At 48.8% G+C, this 19,257-nt stretch overlaps 1 protein-coding gene across 1 annotated transcript in view; it reads right to left on the bottom strand.

Moving 5' to 3' along the window:
* Positions 1-13,781: 13,781 nt before the first annotated feature.
* NAT8L (N-acetyltransferase 8 like) overlaps positions 13,782-19,257 on the bottom strand; it is a 31,564-nt gene continuing 26,088 nt past the window's right edge. Inside the window, exon 3 of the mRNA XM_075148567.1 lies at positions 13,782-16,612. Within this exon, the coding sequence (XP_075004668.1) occupies positions 16,245-16,612 (368 nt within the window). The 3' untranslated portion in view covers positions 13,782-16,244. The remainder of the gene's footprint in view (positions 16,613-19,257) is intronic.

The following is a 19,257-nucleotide window of genomic DNA, read 5'->3' as shown; positions in this document are numbered from 1 at the left end:
CTCCAGTGCCAGAGCCAAACAGATTCTTCATCTGGTTGTAAACTAAGGGAGGGCTGGAAATCGAACGGCCCATTTGAAGCCTTGGACTTGTAATAATTGGGATGCTTTGTGGGTAGAAGTAATAAATAGGTTTTATTAGACTGAGCAGGTTTGACAGAATACTTGGCATTTACAAGCGAAATGTCTAACCCTGGTAGCACTCCCAGAAATAATAATTAAGTAGGAACTAAATGGCTTTCTTTAATTAAAACATTTTACCAGAAAAATAACACTAAGATAGGTATCTCACTTCCAAGAACTTCATGTCCCAGTGAACTAATCAAAAAGTTGTTAACGATACTGAATTTCAGCAAGTGCCTCCATGCTCGTAACAAGAATTCATCCCTAGCCCAGTTTCAGTAGCTCAGTGGTGTCACCACAGCAGGGAGCCCAGCGTGGGCTGCAAAAGCCGCTCGGGAGGGTAAGCGCTCCAGTGAATGGCCTGTAGGAAGCTCTGCGCCATGTTACCTCCCTGCTGTAACCCCTCCATCGGACTCATAGACCCAGAGGAATCCCTTTAAAGCCTCACTCCATGGGTATTCCCGAAGGAAAGGAGGGAAGAGGGGCAAAGATACTCTGGCCCGTCTCTTAAACTGCATGCAGTTGGCAGGGTTAACCTCACCCGGTGTCGGGGAACTGCACATTCCAGCCACAACCCCTCTGGTTCAGTGAAAGTGGCTTGAACTTGTCTTCTTCAGCTCTGAAACATGTAAATCACGCAGCCTTTATTAAACTCATTAGCGGTAAAGTGAATGTAAACAGATGTGTGCAACATTCTCTAATTTAGTGGAAGGGGGAACAAAAAAAACCATCTTGAACGTTGTCCCCTGCCTTGACCTCATTCTTCCCCTCACACAGATTTTATACACTAATATACAACACCGCAAGCAATAGTTCTGCGGCCTCTGGCCAGTCACCCAAACGCTTATAGAATGAGCTTTATAGCCTGCAATTAAACATGGTGGTTTTTACATACAAGGAGTATTAGGCTATTGCACATCAATGAAAAAATATTTCTTCAGTTTAATCATACAACTTTTAAAAATAGTTTTCTAAGAATGAGTTTTAGAGTACAGGAAGGAAAATAAGACAGACTTAGATATATTATTCTGTATTAGCATGCTCGAAGTATGTTAAATTCACAGCTCTTACACATCTGACCTGGCCTTTTGTAGGGCCTGAGCTTCTGTGCCGTTTTCCCTTAAGACTTCTTTACATATGCAAAAAATACTGAAAATCTGTGCAGAAGCTCTGGTGACAAATCCTTTGACACTATGACATGATGAAGGAACAAACCATCTCAGTGAATAATTTTGCAGTTTATTAGCATATTGAAGTGTTTTGATTGATTTTCCTTAAGTGAATGACAAAGGAACTGTTTTATCATGTACTCTGCTCATTTCACTATTTGTCCTGTTGAAATCTATCTTTATTTTTAATTATGCATAGGCAGTGCACATTCCTAGGACCAGAGGTGTCATGACACTGGTATTAATTAAGAGACTACTGTAGAAATAGTGGATAATCATGGGATTGAGCTGTGCTTCTCAGACGTTCAGAGTCTAGGAAGACAAACAATCCCTTAGGGGGAAAGGATATTTATTTTTGAGACGACGTAACTTGCAAGTGCTCAAGCTATCTGTGTGACTTGTTCACATTTGCTATACAAACATAACATATAATAAACCTAAATGACTCAGCATGAGAGTAAGGGAGAGGACAACAATATTGCTTGCCTCTCCAGCTTATTAGCTCTCCCAAAGCAATGCACACAGTCTGGTTGGGCTCACTTCAGGTCGTCTAAACACAGGGTGTCTCAAATGATACCAGATCCTTATGTTTAGCCGGCTGAATCGTGTCCTTTGTATTTCTAGACAGCATTACTATTCATATCAAAATCTACTGTGTTTGTGTTAGAATGAGAGTGAAAAGCCAGCATCTGCCTTCACTAAATGCAGTATTTCTGCAAGTCACAGTGAGGGAATCTTGCCAGGATGCCCAAAATCTCAAATACTGGTTTGGAACACTGCACAGACCTGAAGCACGAAGTGAAATTGCAGTCCTCTTCCCAACGGCCAGACTGAAGGAGTTTGTGTGTCACAATTATAGGTATGATCTGACATTTAGGAGATTAATATTGCAACGATAAAAAGTTCAGATCTAGCGTCAGTGAGAAACACCTCAGCCTTGTGAAAATTTAATAGCATATCAAGGACATTTTTGCTGCAGTTTAATGTGCCCAAGTGCCGGCCATGCAAGTTTTTGCTGCCTGGGAACCAAAGTAGCACAACAGCTACTGGAAAGTTTTCACACTATTGTATTTGTAGAAATTAGTTTTCAGTGTGGGGTTTTTTTTTTTTTCTTTATTTTTTTGCAAGGCTTTTCATTTTTTCGTTTGTTCATCCTTTTTTCAGCTCTCCACCCTTCCCAGGACACTGACATCCCACTTAACATTATCTGAAATAGAATCTGATGAACAGAGCTAATTTTTTTCTTCTATGTATAACACCTACAAAACTTAATGGGAATGGAGTTTGTGGTAGGTCAGTATAATTTTCCCTGACATTTGAACCCCATTCACCACACTTGGCAATGCAAAAGGAGTATCTCCGGGTGGGTTCTTTCCTACAGTGGACTCAATGGGAGGGGTGGATGTATAACATACATCTATACATTCATAAGGGAAAAATGGTAGCTTTGTTATAGAAATACACGTATTTTTATGGGTTGTTAGATTAATTGACATACATACACAGTCTAATAACCATGAAAAGCCTGTTTTAGGCCTCGTTCCTACGTTAGAGAATATTTTGAACAGAAAGCTAATCTTTGCAATGTGAAGCAGAATCGCAGAATTGCCTAAAATGTAATGCTTTTTTTTTTCCCTGTGGTTAACCTCAAAGTTATTTTAGGTGATGTTTTGCTGGATATACTGCACAAAAATGAAAGGAAGAACTGCTTCTCTGACATGCATTTGCCTCTATGTATATTCATGATGGGATTTACCTACAGCGTTAGCTGGAGAACATTTGAGTTAGGGCATCCACAGGGGCAGACGTAACCCTGCTCCCCCAGCCTATGCCATGCATTCAGTTTTAAGAGGCTTGGCACAAAGTCTCCTTGTTTTGGTTCCTCTCACCTACCTTCTGAGCTGGAGCAAAAAATGTAGCTATTTGTGCAGTTTTTACATGCAGCATGAGGTCATTTTTCAAGGCAGGGTGCTTTTGTCAGACCAAAGCAGTCCAAACAGGACTCACTACCCTGCAAGCACCTCTTGGATTGCTCAGCTCCTCTATATCCATAAAAAAAAAGAAAATCCATATCTGAGGCGAACATCCAATCCTAAGTTCATTTTCTGGTGTGATCCTTTTGGGTTTGAAGGCTTGACCTTCCCCTTCTAACTGGACTGCAGTAGCTCTGAGACCTCCCAGCCTTTAAGAGCAGGAGGAGAATCTCCTCACTGATGGGACACGAGAACAGATGGTTCTCCACCTTACACACTAGGCAAAGGCCAAGAACAAGTATTTGTAACCATTTGCTCATGCCTCTGCCAAACACTCTTTGATGCTGCTAGTGAGAACAGCCTTCCCCGGGACCGAGGTGGTGGGTCCTGGTTCAGCACTGAACCTTCTTCCTCTTCCCCTTGATGCTCTGCCAAAATGTCTTCCTAGTGCACAATTACTTAAAGGTTTTTTAATGGTCCACTGGCTTCTAGCTTTTTCTTCTGTTCCTTAAAATGTTCCTAAAGAAGTCACAACCTGTAAGACTAAGTATCTACTTTTTTCTTGGTTTTCTTTACCTTTCCACAAAGAAGAGAGCGCAAAAGATTAATCTTGGAAGCCCATCTCATCATACCTGAAAGGAGGTTGTAGCGAGGTGGGTGTTGGTCTCTTCTCCCAAGTAACTAGCGATAGGACAAGAGGAAATGGCTTCAAGTTGCGCCAAGGGAGGTTTAGATTGGACATTAGGAAAAATTTCTTTACTGAAAGAGTGGTTAGGCCTTGGAACAGGCTGCCCAGGGAAGTGGTGGAGTCACCATCCCTGGACGTATTTAAAAGACGTGTAGATGAGGCCCTTAGGGACATGGTGTAGTGAGCATGGTGGTGTTGGGTTGACGGTTGGACACGATGATCTTAGAGGTCTTTTCCAACCTGTATGATTCTATGATTCTATGATTCTATACAGATCATTCTCTCCTGTACTTGAGAAACAAGATCTCCAGCTTAGAAGGCTGTAGCAGCTTCTGTTCTTACAAATAAGCCCATCAGATGTAAAGCAAAGTTGTCCTTAAATAACTGAGTTGAAAGAATGATCCTGATTTTTTAATGGCTATTATTCAGGGTTGCTGCAAGATAAAATATGAGTGATAACATATAACAAATAAAGAGGAGTCAAAGGTAATTCAATTTGCCATAGTATTCCTTTCTTCCACCCCACCTACCTCTCTGCAGAGAAACACAAAGCAGTTGTTTATTCTTGTTTTCCTACTCTGTCAGTTCTTTCCTGTTTAGGAAAAAAAAATCTAATTAATTAGATTGTAATATAAACATTACTGGTGAGCAACTGATTTTCACACTTCTCTCCAGTAGGTGAAACCACAATGCAGGTAATCAGCGCAGTAGGAGTTGGACCAGACTATAGACCAATGGAGTTTTTGCAAGTAACTTGTCTTTACTACAGCACCAAACCTTTGATTCTTCAACAACGATTTCAGATTATTTCTAGGAACATAGTTCACTGTTATGGTTTTAAGTTTTGGTGACTGAATACAATCAGTTACCTACGCCCCAATGAATATTTGCCAAAAAACCTGATGCTGTTTGTCCCTCAGCTTCCCCGAATTCTCAGGTACAATTAAGCTTTTCTGCAGAGATGTCATGTTAGGATTTATCTTGCCTTAGGTGTTTATAGGATAGACATCTACTGCTGGGCTGGTCTAGACTCACCTTGGACTGGTCATTAATGGCGAGAAATGAGCACTTCTAGAGCATGGTTCTTCTGACCCTGCCTTTGGCATCCACGTGAGAAGATTCATCTCTCTCCAATGCTCATTCCTCTTTGTTATAACTGACCTCAGGTGTTGAATTTACTTTATTGACTTTGCAAATGCAGTCAAGCACAGAAAAGAACAAAAATATACCTCAAAGAAATTAATAGGTTAATTTCTTGATAAATTTGACAAGTTTTATAAGAAACGGTATTAGCACACATGACCATAAACATGAAACCTTCACACTCTGTCTTCCTCCCATACCAATAGTTGACATTCCAGCATTTTATATATAATTGCTGTGAGTGGCAGAGCTGATAGCTCTACAGATTTCACCTCGTAGGAAGATCAACCTGGAAAACTTTGGTGGCAAGAACTGCCAGGGCCTGAATGTATCCTGGCAATAACATGTAGGTGCTATGCCAAACCGTGGGCTGTGAGGACTTCAGGGAGCCAAGCAAACATCCTGCGGTGCCTCAGCCTGCTTGATGAGGAGGTCATTTCAAAAAGGAGCTTTCTCCGAGGTCTTTTCTTCCCAGAGGAGCGTGGCCATATCTTGAGATGATGGGGCAGTAAAAAGAAGCTATTTTGCTTTGCTTCTTTGGCCAGTAGTGTTGTAAATAACTGCAATAAAAAATGATCTTTGGGACGGGACACATTCACCTTCACCGGAATACGTGAGTTCTTCCTATTTATTAAAACGGAAGAGCTGGTGTTTGTGGTACGCACATTTGTGTAACAGAGGCGGGGGGGTGTTGTGAACCAGGGTGATGCTTAAGGGAGTAGAGACAGAAATGTAGCAGCAAGCTCGGTGAAAGACTCCAACCAGGTGAAGGAAACGTCAGGTTGAATCCTGCACGCCCTCAGGAGCACTCCGAGCAGACACGGGCTCTGGCTAGATTTAGCAGTGGCTCCCTTGGCTGAAGCCAAGTAGACATGTGAGGGCTTTCTGTGAGGTTGGCAGGTGGTGGTGGGATGGCTGGTGAAGGGGAGCTGCTGAGTGGGAGAAGAAACACAGCCCGGAGCAGCGAGGCTGGCTGTCCTGCCACGTGAGCAGACCACGCGTCCCACCACGGAGAGCACACTCACCACATTCACGGCTGCAAGTGCATCGTATCCCGAATACACCCTACCTGACGTACTCGGAATACACCTCAGCCTGTACTAAACACAACCATCAGGCGTAAGGTCACCTAATCCTCCTTGTTGCTGATCAGCCCTTGCTGCTGAGATGAGCATGAGGAGGTCCGGTTTACCTAGGCTGCTGTTGAAGCCCAGATATGAAATGACCCCAACCCCTGCAGCTGTGGGGACATGGGGAGGGCGGGAGGAACCCCAGAGCTTGCCATAGCACCATTTGCTCGGCCTGCCTGATAGACAAGACACAGCCAGCAGTAAGGAGCTGCCTGGGTGGGCAGCGGGCTTGTGGTGGAGCGTGGTTGGGAACCTGTGGGTGGGGACTTAGCAGCTCTGTCTCTTGGCAAAAGGTGGGCCAGCGTGGATGGATGGATGGATGGAAGGTAGACAGGTGGATAGGTAGGTGAGTAGATGGAACGTTTTGGTGGCTGTTTGGCCAAATTAAAAGCAGTTTTGTGGGCTTTATGTGCTCAACTGTGTTAGACCCAGGGGCTTCCCTGCCCAGCTCCAGCCCCAGCCTCCCTCCTTTTTCTGTGAGCGCACCAAGCCACTGAGGGGTGGGCACGGTTACAGCGGAGGGGACAGCTTGCAGTGGGGTTGCTTTGGCGTTTTAGGAGGCATTAAGGTGTACGTAGCTCGCGGGTGTGCTGGGGAGCCTGCAATGGGGGGAGGGCTCATGAGGTCCTGTCTCGTCTGGAGCATGAGGCACACACCTGGGGACCAGGGCATGGGGGCAAAGTCCTTGTCCCCGTGAATTTTAATTTTTTATCCAAAGCAAGCCACCGTGAAGGGGAAGGAAAGGAGGCCAGGAGGGAATGTGTGGCCTGGAAGTGGACAGTCAGAGCCCAATTACCAGTTAATTGAGGTGCTTTACGGCACGCAGCACACCCACAATACAGCTTCTAAAACTAACACAGCTTTTGTTACCACGTTCCTCTTATTTCACTAAAGCAGTTCTGGGGTGGGTTTTCTTTTGATAGCTTTGGTATAAAACAAAGCTTCCGCACATGAGTGAACTTACAGCTGTTTCCCCCCCAGAACCCCCCCAAACCCCACCACACATCACTATCTGTCCCAGAGGTGTATTATAGACTCCTCCTCTGACTGAGATACTGCTCTCGGGTGTCTGCACATCTGCATAAAGCAGACAACTGATAGGGGCTGGATCCATACTGCAAAGGCTCCTTACGCTCCACGTCGCTGCCCGGCTGCTCAGCCAGATAACCCTGCACGTCCCGAAGCCTCAACCCGCAGCACCGGGAAGGCGACAGCACCCAGTGCCCTTGCTGGGGCTGCTGCCTGGGTGACCTCCAGAGCCCGTTTGCCAGGCTGTCCCTGAGCTGCTGGCTGGCAGGGCTCTCCTGGCAGCAGTTATAGCTGCCACCAGAAACCACTTTTCAGGAATAAACAGCCCCAGAGGCCATTTCAGCAGCAATCAGTCTATTCCAACTGTACCTAATTGGACTGAAGGCTGGAGCCCCATCTCCCCTCCCCACGTTGGAGGTCAGTGCTTCCCTGCCTCACTGAGATGCTCAAGAGGTGGCCAGAAACAGCCTCGTGCAGGTCTAACACACAAACAGTGGGGAATGGCCCGTTTCTGCTGATTTTTACCTAAGGAAATGCAGAGGCGTAGGGAAGAGAAAGGGGCTTGTGTGGCTCAGGGAACCCCCACAGATGTATCTCCCACCACGAAAACGTCCTCGCTGATACCACTCACTAATTGCTCCGCGTCCTTGGTGGTAGAAAAAAGACACTGTGTGGTTTTGTTTGGTCCTCTGCTCCAACGGGACATTTCTCAGGACTATCTCTGACCTCAGGTGGGATTTTGGGTGCAAGTGCCCAACGGGCAAACAGAGGCATGTGGCCTCGGGCAGACCTGTGCCTGGTGGCCAGGGCTGGGCAGGGTCCCATCGCGGGGCAGCGCCAGCAATGCAACGACTGGGGTGGCTCCACATATAGGACATGCAGCTCCAAGAATATTTACACTCCCGAGCGTGTTAGCATTAGTCAGTGAGCTGGAACAGCGTGGAAATATAATCCAAGGGCATGCACGACACACACATAAGGATATTCCTATTTATCAGTGAAACCAGGAATGAGCGGGTTTTCCCCGTGCTGGAGCGGGAGCTGGAAAAGATGGAGGCACCGCCTGCACTGCGGTGCCAGTAACTCGACAGCAATACAGTTTAGGAAAAAACTGACATAAGTTTTAGATTTTATTCATTCGTACATTATTTACAGCAGTTGCTTTCATATTACAATTCTCTTTCATCTTTTCAGTTTTCACTTATAAAAAATTAACCAAATAAACCTTATATAACCAAATTTATCACAGCAGGTCTGGTTAATTTTCACAGTTACAGCGGCCATCGGGAACAGAACTTAGGTACCTACAAGTCATTCATCCAGAGCACCTCGCCCGACCCTGCCCGAGGACACCCTGCTGGCCCTCCAGAGCTGGCCGGCTCCCAGGGCTCTGCCGACAGAAGATGGAGAGACCACGCCGCATCGGGATAACGCTGCGTCGGCTGGAGCTCAAAGGCCTAAAGCACACCAAGGGCTAACTCGCACGCGTCTCAAGACGTCCTGCCACGCTAGAGGAACTGGTTTGTATCGATACGCCTTGACAGCTCGCAAACAGCTTCCCCACAGAGCTGACTGCTGCTTCCCTCCATCGGAAAATTGTATTCGTTTATTCTATTTTCTGCTATTGTTGAGCCCCAGTAGTGCAGTAGCAGAGTACACTGGGGTACAAGACTGCGGCAATGAGCATTTACCTTCCTCTGTGTGACTCTGACAGCTCTTCCTTCTGTCCGTCTCTCCCACCAGGAACGGTATTTGCAATAACTCGCCCTTAAAACTACGGTGAAAAACCTGCGCTGCGCAAGGACTTACGACGCCGAAGAACGATTCAGGCGGAGGGATCCTACGCGGGCAAGTCCTCTGCCGAGGTGAAGTCCAGTCCCAGAGACCGATGGCCTTTCCTAGTACTTAATCCTGCTCCCCAGGTGCAATAGCAGCACTGACACCAGTGTGTTCCTAACGGTATCATCTTCATTAACTACCTCCCTGTGCTCTCCCCCACGCGCTCATTTGCTTTACAGTGGTAATTATTGCTGTTTTAAAATATGTTCGTATTTCTTCGAGGACTTGTAGCCACTTCCCGTTACAAAGTACAGTACATACTATGCTGAACACAGAAAACACAAGACTCATTTCACATCGGTCTTGTACAACGGTGAAGAGATGCAGAGTAAGAGGCTGTTCAGGGGAACCCAAGTTTCTATTTAGGCATGAGTTTAGCCTGTAACCCATGAACAAAAAAGCCACTGCCTTAAACATGAGCAGTTCTGCTAAGCAATTTAGCCCCAGTTGTTTTTTTTTTTAAACTGACATTGGACATTTTCCAAATGCATTCCACACATCTGCTCAACACTACCAAAAAAATACTATTTTTTTTTCCTTTACCTTTACCGCATTTGTCTCAAGAAGACTTTTGCTTTAATAAAGTAACACAAGCACACAAACTGCTTAAAGCTAACGGCCCAGCACAATCATAAGTACAACTCACAAAGCAATGGATGCTTTGTTAAACCTAATTATATTTTTAAAAAAGCAAATATACATATTACAAGTCAAAAGGACTAAGCTTTGGAGGAAAAGAAATTGAAAACAACGTTAGCTATATGTTCATTATGCTTACATAGCAGTAGCTGCTTCTGCATTCAAACGTGTTATTCGTAAATAAATTTACACTTGCATTATGTATTTGTTATGCTCTTGGTCTCAATAAGTCCATCTTTTACTAATTAGATGTTAAAAGCATATTCCCTCCTGCAGCTGACCATCGTGTAATACAAAGACAGCACTGAACGGCGATTTTAAACAGTGATCAAACTCCAAATGCCGACTTAGAGCTTGTTGTTTTAAATGATACTGTGTTTTAACTAAACCCTCTGTTGGTCAGATTATTCTCTTATTTTATTTTCAATGAAAGGAACTCCAAATGACCATTCAGGTAGTTTTTCAGTGGGAGATAAGCATAATCTCTGTGCATAGTCTCTATTACTGAGGGATGCAAGAGCACACCATTTTTTTTGCTCAAGATTCTGTGGGGATCTATTTTGAGGGTGAAAAAAAAAGAGAAAATTATGCTTTTGCATGTCAAAACTTATTTAACAGTTTGCATCCCTTAGTTTTCTTTACGTGGTAAGTATATTCCACCGCAAGACTCCAGTTAGCACGGAATTAAAATGCCTTCATTAAGCTTTAAATAGAGTGCATACCAACAGCATCATACAAGCGCTAATGAAACACAGGCTCCCAGCACATTGAAAATGAGATTAATTCAGAGGTAACCAGAGCTGGTTCCTGCCCGTGTGTGTTTGGCAATTCGGAAATCCCTGCAGTCAGTCTCTATCCATTTGCACCTCGGCCAGCAAGTCTGGCAAATTAAAAGGCAGCAGACCTGCGCCACGGACGGATACGGTTCAGTGAGCAACGGGCAGCGGCAAGGATCGCGACGAGGTTTTGTAAAACCACAGTTCCCTTGGGAATTCCGACCGCAGGACTTTCTGTTCTCGCCCTCCAGGGCCTTATCCTGCTCTCCCCGGTACCGAGGTGCAGTTTGCCACAGCAAGGAAGGGGCCTGACCCCCCCCAGGCACTAAGCACCTTCTGCTCCGGCTGTAGGACCCCAACAGGCACATCCGAACCCCGACAGCCACCTGCCGACCCTTAGTCCTGCTCCTCCTACGCAGGGACTATTAAATTCAGATGTCACGACATGAAGTATCAACCCCATTTCACACAGGGACGAACGCAGAGGGGAAACGAGGTCCCAGCCCCGGGGACAGACGTCCCCAGGGTCGTTTACCCCCTGCATTCGCTGAAGGGCGATGCTGAAACCAGTCAAGATGCAGAGCTGGCCTTTGGGATTTTAAGGATTTAGGTGCATCCATCCTGCACGTAGCAGAAAAGGAATAACTTGGGCCCTGCGGGCTGCGACGCTGGCTTTGGGCGCGCAACTACCTCTGCAGCATCGCAAATGCTGGTCCCGCTTCTGCGCCCCGCGCCCCCATCGCACATCGCCTGCGACGCCCAGCCAGCTCAACCCCGCAGCGCTGCCGCGCCTCAGGCCCCAAGGGCACGGAGCATCCTTACGATACCGTTAAACTCGTCTTGCTTCCGACATAAAACTTTTAAAACAAGCCTGCTTCTCCCTGCCAGTTATCTCCTTCCATGACGGCCAGCCCGAAAAGCCCCGCAGCCGAGGTACCCCGCGGCCGAGCAGCTCTCCTCCCCGAGCGGGCAGTGCCCCGCAGAGCCCCGACCTCCCCGGCTGCTCCCGGAGCCGAACGCGCCGCAGAGACGGGAGCAGATGGACCGTGCTCGGGGAGAGGTAAAGGCTTGCTCCGAAATACCGTCCCACATACCCCAGCGAGGTAGGGGAAAAGAACGGCTTTCAGCTGATGGCAGTGCCCCAAACTTTTCTGCGGCCAGAAGCGCTGCAAAGGGCATCTCCCAGCAGAGACGAATGACAGCTGCTGTTTCTAAGCATCTTGCAAGGTGCCGTCTGCTTCACGGAAGGAAAACACGGCGTGATTTTATGACAAATACCAGTTCAAGGGTTTCAAGTAAGCTTAGAAACCCCTTTCCTCGTTGCTTTGATTGCTCAGCATTATTGGCCTGGGACTGTTCCGGGGTCACATTTCCCACAGAGCTTATTGCCAAATATTATGTGTGCTTGAGACGCCAGCTTGCTCAGGATGCGCAGGGCATTCCCACTCACTCCACAGGGAATTGCCCAGGCTGTGCCGGAGGGCAGGGGCAGCCCCGAGGCTGTGGACCTCAGCCACAGCAATGCAAAGTTTCCCCCTTTTTTTTTTTTTTTTCCTTCTTTTTTATTTTTTTTTTTTTTTAAGAGCGCCTTCTACACGGACATCACACCCTGACCCTTCCCCAGTGAGCAAGTGCTCTGCCCCAGTCCCCTCCGAGCAGAGGACACTCCAGCAGTGCCCACTGCACAGGGATTAGCAGAAAAAGCCACGACGCTAAGGGCAGAGCTGCCAGGCGAGGAAACCGCATCCTCAGTGCCACCGCACGGCACGCAGCGCAAGGGCAGCGGGCTGCGACAACCCATGTGCACAGGCACCTGGCACAGCTGGGGGAAGTTCCTTCACAGCTCCAACACATCCTCCACCTCAATCTGAAGCTCTCTTCCTAGCTACCACGTTTACTAACTGAGGCTAAGACCCAAGAGATGCTCCACTCTTCCCCACACTCTGGCTAGAAGTGTCCTTGGAAGGAGAAACCACCAAAATAAATTAGGAGCATCCCCTGCCATCTCATACTAATGGGAGACTCTGTTGGAATGAGACTTGACAACTGGCAATAGGCTCTCAACAGGTTTCTGGCAGTAGGTCCAGACCACAAGTTCTTCTGCTCAGGACCAAACCCACAACCATCTTGTGCTGCTCTGCACCACTCAGATGCTGAACTGGGACGGGAGCAGTCAGGAGGTGATGCTCAAGCATCAGGAATGGGGGATGGCGATGGTCCCAATGCAGAGCTGTGCTGACCACGGCTATCTGGTGCAGGAGAAGCAAGAAGCTCCCCCAGGAGGGCTGCAAAACCAGTACTGGGGGGCACAAGTGATGAGCTGTGGGATCTTACTTTTCCATGCAACGCTGTTTAAACCAGTGCACCCTGAAAGAAAGAGTGGATGGATGGATCCACCAAAGGCAGTTCAGCCCCAACATGTCACCCTGTGAACTGCACCGTGGTCTACCAGCACGCTGGCCCAGGCAGTGAGGGCAAGGCAGGCTGGACCCTGGGGAAGGCAGTGGGTGAGCCTGGCATGGGCCGGAGCCCAGGGGCCATGCAGAGCAGCGGGAAGAGGCTTTCTGGCTCCAGAGCTGAGCCCGAGCTGTCATACGTAGGGAAACTTCCCATGAATGCAGATGGAACGACAGTATCGCTTGATGCTTTTAAGCCCAACCTTGTCTAATCCTATTCAGAGCAGCTGGGGGTGGGAAAGCAGCAGCAACGCCAGAGGTCCTGTACCCGTCCCGCTGCTGCTACCAGGGTTGCAGCTCTGGCAGCCACATGGGCTTCCCAATAAAAACCAGGGCTGGGATCAGCCCTCTCCATCTTCCGAGGAAAGCAAAATCCAGCCTATTTGGCAGCCAGCCCTTTCCTTCAGAAACGAGCTGTCCTGGCTGGAAAGCTGGGAGCAACCAGCTGGATTTTTTCCAAAGACCCTGGTCACAAAGCAACCGGCAGAGGCGTTAAGGGAAGAAATTTGCTCGCCAGCTACCGGCCAAGCAGCGACGACTCAATCCTTATCGGTGCACGTCCGGCAGCCAGCGTGCCCAGGGAGGAATGCAGACAGCACCCCGAAAGCTGCACCTTTCCAAAGCACCTCTTTCCCAAGCAACTCAACAGGTATTATAATCAGATACTGTAATATCATCAGTTAAGGTTTACACGTTTTTAAAGAAAATACTGGTAACCTGATGGTACTTCTGCATCTGTGGGATATGGTGGGATTTATTCCAGGTTTGGCTTTTCTGACAGGATGTGGAGTTTTATTACAAAGGCACAGGTATCAAATAAAACCAGCAACATTCCTTTAATTAAATATCCCAATAAAAAAATTAACACTCAATTTAGGCTTCACGTATTCCTCCCTTATTAAGAGACTAGTTTTGGTTTTTTTCCCCTCTGGAAAGGTTTTAGTGCAGTGATTATATAGCAACAGAAAAATAAACTAAAAAAAGGCACAAACTGTTTTGTGTTTTTTTTTTTTTCTTTCAACTTTTGCTAACACCTTATATTTGTCTATTTTACTTCGGTTAATAAATCACTGAATGCAGCAAGAAAATATTCTGCCAATTTCTGTACACTATACAAAAACCCCTACCAACAGTACATTATTTCAGCTTCAGGAGAAATGTACAGCATAGAAAGACTTTTAAAAATATAGTGCCCCATACAGAAATTTTGTTAATTAAACTCACGGTTCTCTTGCTACAGTGCCCTTCACCATCCTCATTTCCCCCCCTTATTGCTGGGACACACTCTGGGACTCTGCCCCTCCGGCTCCTTACAGGCTGGACCGAGCCCGAGCCCAGCTCCGAGCCTGCTGCCGGGGCTGTGCCAAACGGCTCCTCCGTCCCCGGCATCGGTGCCCGGCCCGCGGCCCCGGCGGGGATGGGGTGAGCCCCCTCCCCGCTGAGCTGATACAGCACTGCCGGCCGCGTCTCAGTGCTGGGAAAGCTTTCAGCTGGAGAGGAAAGGGCAGCTCTCGGTGGGAGAGAGACGCAGGCAGCATCCCACGGGTGGGTCCGTGCTGCCTGCCCCCCTGCCCGCCCCACGGCTCCGCTCCGCGCGCCCCACGCCGCCTCCCTTCTGGGGCTCTCCCGCTGATGCTTCCATTGTGTTTGCAAGTGCAAGCGTGGTTAACACATGCTCTACCCTTTCATCAAGTTCATCATGACAGGTGTTGGATTTTTTTTTTCCCCCCACACACGCATAATACTTCAGAAAATAGTAACTTTTTTTTTTCCCCAGGAACTAAATTGAAGGTGTTTTCCCGTTAAATGTATTAACAGAGCTGAATCCCTCCACCCACCCCAAATTAAGTGCAGCCAGAAATGGTTTTCTTTATACTTCTGATACCACGTTTTAAAAATTAAAACCTACCGATCTTTTTTTTTTCCCCCCAAGACATAATTCATGCAAAGTTGCTATTTGTTTAAATAAGTTATAAAAGTTGATATCTCAGGCTAGAAGAAGCTGTAGTCTTGGTTATTCTTTAGTTGGCAGGCACTGTACATACATACCGGGTACAGACACATGCCGAATCTGCTTTGCATTGCTTTTTGCATTGTACAATTCACAAATCTGACATCATTAAAGCAGTTAATTACCTTTGATGGAAGGCTGCAGTGAGGCCATCGACATTTATCAAACAAGCAGCTGGTTAAGATAATAAGTATGCTCCCCCCCCCACCCCGGTGCTCCCCAAAATGCTATTATCTGTCACACGTTGCTTCTCTGAAGTGGTTAGATTTGGTGCGCACATTAATGTGCAAATGTGTTGCCATAGGAACTGCAGCCTCCATTACGCCTCAATGACACCATTCAGCAAAAGCCAAAACTAAAAATAATAACAACAACAACAAAAAAAACCACCCTTAAAAAGAAAATAAACAAACAAAAAAACCCCAAAAGGCAGCAAAGAGAAAGTCCAACGCACATGCGGAGTCTGGCCCAGGGCTGCAGGTTACGCGTGGCTACAGAACAGCGCAGGAGAGATTTAGGTTTGATCTTAACTTCACACTATGGTACAATGGGGCTCAGTTCAGCGGGTCCAAGTCTGTGCTGGCTTAGGAAGGACGGGGGGGATGGAGCGGAGTCGTGGTTACCGGATGCACCCGGGGTCTCTCAGACATTTGGCAGAATGAGGCACATCCAAAAAAAGTGCAACACCAGTGCCGTGGTGGCAGTGCGATGTGTTTGAGTGCGTGCACGCGCTTTCCTCTTCATGCATTGTAGCAAGCGGGTTGGGGCGGGGGTTTTTTGCCCCCCACCTTTTCTTTGAAAACTATTAACCAGTAAATAACGGTAAGACGAATGCATATTCTACTTACTGGTGCATGAAATACTGGAAACTGCATTCAAGTAATATTTCTGCACTATTATGAATGCATCACTATGTTATCTTACACTTGGAAAAGGAGAAGACTATGTACACCAGAGCAGTGGTACTATTTCGCAGTTAAAGTTTCTGTGCTTTACGGAGGTACCTGGGAAGGAGAGGCCGCCGCTCCGCTCCGCTCCGCCCCACCAGGTCGCAGGACTCCCAGCGCCACCACCTACAGCATGCGAGGAAGGAGCGCTGCTCGGCCGGCCGATCGAGCTGCACGGAGCAAACCAAAAGATGACATGAGGGAACAAAAACTCAACCCAAAATTGGCAAATCAACAGTGACGAGAAATAGAAGGGCAATTTATTATTTTTGAAGGGGGAGGAGGAAAAACAAAAATTTTTCTCGTTTGGTTGGTTGGGATTTTTTATTCTTCCCGCAGCTGCAGGCGGTAGCGATGGTAGCGGAGCTGGAAAAACATTCTCTCCAGTAAGGAGCGCGTCATCCCTGGCAGGGCGTAATGTTCAACGACACCCACGTGCTTGAACCCCAAGGACTCGTAGAGCTTGTGGGCTGCCATCTTCACGGCCGTGGTTCCCAGCACGACAGAGGAGTAGTTGTTGAGCATGGCAAACTCCAGCACTTTGCGGCCCAGGGCCTTGGCGATCCCTTTACCGCGGTAGTTGGAGTCGACGGACATGCGGCGCAGCTCCACCGTGTTGTCCTCCTCGTTGCCCCGCGCCGCCACGATCCCCACCACGTTGCCGTCCAGGACGGCGACCCAGAAGCAGGAGCCTGCGGGAGATAAAACAGCACATGTAGCTGCCGGCCACCTCGGACAGGCAAAACGGGCAAGGCACCCGCTTATGAACACGCCGATGGGAGCCGGGCTTGGGGTCAGAAATCACCTCTCTGTCGCACACGGGGACTAACGACCTCCATAAATAAGGACCAAACTTTCTTTTCCCTTGACACTGTGAAGGGAATGTTGTTTTCCAGAGGAAAACGCACAGGAAAGTCACAACGAGCCAAAACGTGAGATTCCTAGGGACCAAGTGTTATAAAGTGCATTGGGCTGCCATCAGACAGGCAACGATCCTCAGCTGGTGGTGGCACGTGATGGGTAACTTCTGACCCGCGCGCCGTCACGCTCTCCTGAGCTACCACTAACGTCACTGCAGCGAGTCCCGGATCCCTCCCAGCCCAGCACAACCCATCTTCGCCTGCTTGTTGCATCCCACCCCGACACCCGGCAGCGGCACCGGCGGCCCCTTGCATGCTCTGCTGCCAAACTCCTCCTCTGCTAGGAGCCACACTCTCCAGAGGGTCTCGTCTCCAGGCGAACAGCTCGCCTGCGGCGCGGGCAGTGCACGATTGGGCTCATCAGCGGAGAGCTGCTGACGTGCTCCGGGCAGACCGGCGGTCTCCAAAGCGAGCAGGACCGGCCGCACGCAGGCAGGGAGCCCACGGAGAAGTACAGGGTGGTGCACAAAGCATCCTTGGTGATTGAGGAGGGCAGGATCTGACCCAGATGTCAGTGAGGGGAGGGAAAGGCTGAGCCCCTTTCCCTGGTGCTGTGGGCGAGAGGCAGGGAGCCAGCTCGGAGCAGGACGGGAGCCCCTGTGCCAGGGCACAGCAGGCAGGGCTGGGACACGGGGAGGTGGTGGAGCCTCCCGAGGTCTGGGAAACCTGTGCCTGCCGAGGGCCAGACACCCAGCCGTGGTCCCAACCTCTTGTTGGGACTCATAAGGATGTTGCTTTTTGGGTGCAATGCAAAAGCAGCCCTGATGGCTCTGGGCTCCCAGGGAAGGGGGCAATGACACCCAGCCCTGCGCACCCGGGCACTGGTGCGGCCGTTTCCCCTCCTGAAATCTCAGCACCTTCCCACCACTGCAAACAGCGTGCAAAGGAGCATAAAAAACGCTCTGGAAGAGAGATGCCATGGGAAAGGCAATCCACTGCAGAGAAATTGCTGCAAGCCCCCAGGAGCAGAGGAAGACCGTCCCTCTTCCCCAGGGACACTTTGCCCTCAGCCAGCACCCAAAGCTTGCTCACAGCCATGACCGCAGCCTTGCCAGACGAACAGGGCTCGCTGCTGCACCCTGAGGGGAGCCGCAGAGCCGTGAGCGCTGCTCCGTGCACGCAGGGACAGCACGAGGACCCGGCCTCCCTGCAGCATCCTCCTGCCACCCCCTTCTCCAACCCACGAGGCCTGGCTTGTTTCTGACCTCCGCCCATGCACGCCTGGAGATGTAAGTGCACCCTTCTCTTGCGGACTTCAGGGGCTCAGTGCAGGACTTGCCTAAGACAGTTTCAAAGAGAAAATCCAAACTGGGCAGCAAGATGAGAAACTCGATTCACGAAACGAAGCACGAACAGGGGAAAATGCCATATACACCCCCCAGAAAGAGCATCTCCTGTGCACAGCCAAGATCAGGCTCACCCACCCCTTTTTCCCCCCGCAGTTTGGGGTGCTCATGGCCAGACCCCCCTTGCTCTGGAGCTGCTGCTCCTCCTCTGCTGGCGTGTGCCCAGCAAGAGCATCTCGTGAGCTGGAAACATGGTGCTCAAGCAACTCGGGCCAAAACCATGTAGAGTTTCAGCGAGCAAAACCAGCCCATCCTTAATTGTGCCCCAGCACCAGTCAGCTGGCCGTTCTGCTCCAGGAACGAGGACGCGGCTTAATGAACAGGCTGCGCTTTTTGGGGTGCAGGGGGTCAGCACTGCCGCTCTGCAATGCTGAAGGCTTGCTAGGGCAGATGCTGTCTTCAAGAGGCCAAAGTCAAACCCATCTACTCAAAGCCCAGCAGCCTGAAGGGCACCCAGGGCAAGCATCCTGAGGTCCCAAGTGCTCCGACCACAGCCCTAGTTATGAAGCTCAAATAAAACTGGACTTCGCTGGAGAGAGGTACCGACATCATCCCATCCCACTGCTCGTAATGGCCAGCAAATGTTCAAGCCGATGCAATTAGAAACTGCTGTAACTCTGGAGTATTACAGCATCCCTTGGCCCCACCAGCAAGGGGGCTTAAAAAAAACAAACCAAACCAAAAAACCAACACAAATGAAATTCAAGTAACGAATTACTCAGGTCTTAATTAAAGGTCTTCACAGAAAATCCTGATGAAGGAAAAATGTCTTGAATTGAACGGAAAAGACCAATGTTGTCAGCACAGAGCTACTGCAACCTTAGCTTGGATATTGCTTAATTAACACCCAAGAAAGCCATTATTCAATTACAGCAGCTAACGAGGGGCACTGACAGGTCTCTTGCCAAGAAAGACTTTCAGTGCTCAGGAGGAACATGGCTTCACCCAGAGGACCCCATCACAGGAGAAACCCCTGGGGTGCTGCGACCTGCCGCAGGCGCTGGCCTTCTTCCCCAGCGCTAAGCAGAAGGAAACCTGACTTGGGCAGCAGCTCCATCTTTAGCATCAACC

This window comes from Calonectris borealis, chromosome 4, assembly GCF_964195595.1.
Source record: "Calonectris borealis chromosome 4, bCalBor7.hap1.2, whole genome shotgun sequence".
Taxonomy (NCBI): domain Eukaryota; kingdom Metazoa; phylum Chordata; class Aves; order Procellariiformes; family Procellariidae; genus Calonectris; species Calonectris borealis.
This window is presented reverse-complemented; position numbering and strand designations above follow the sequence as displayed.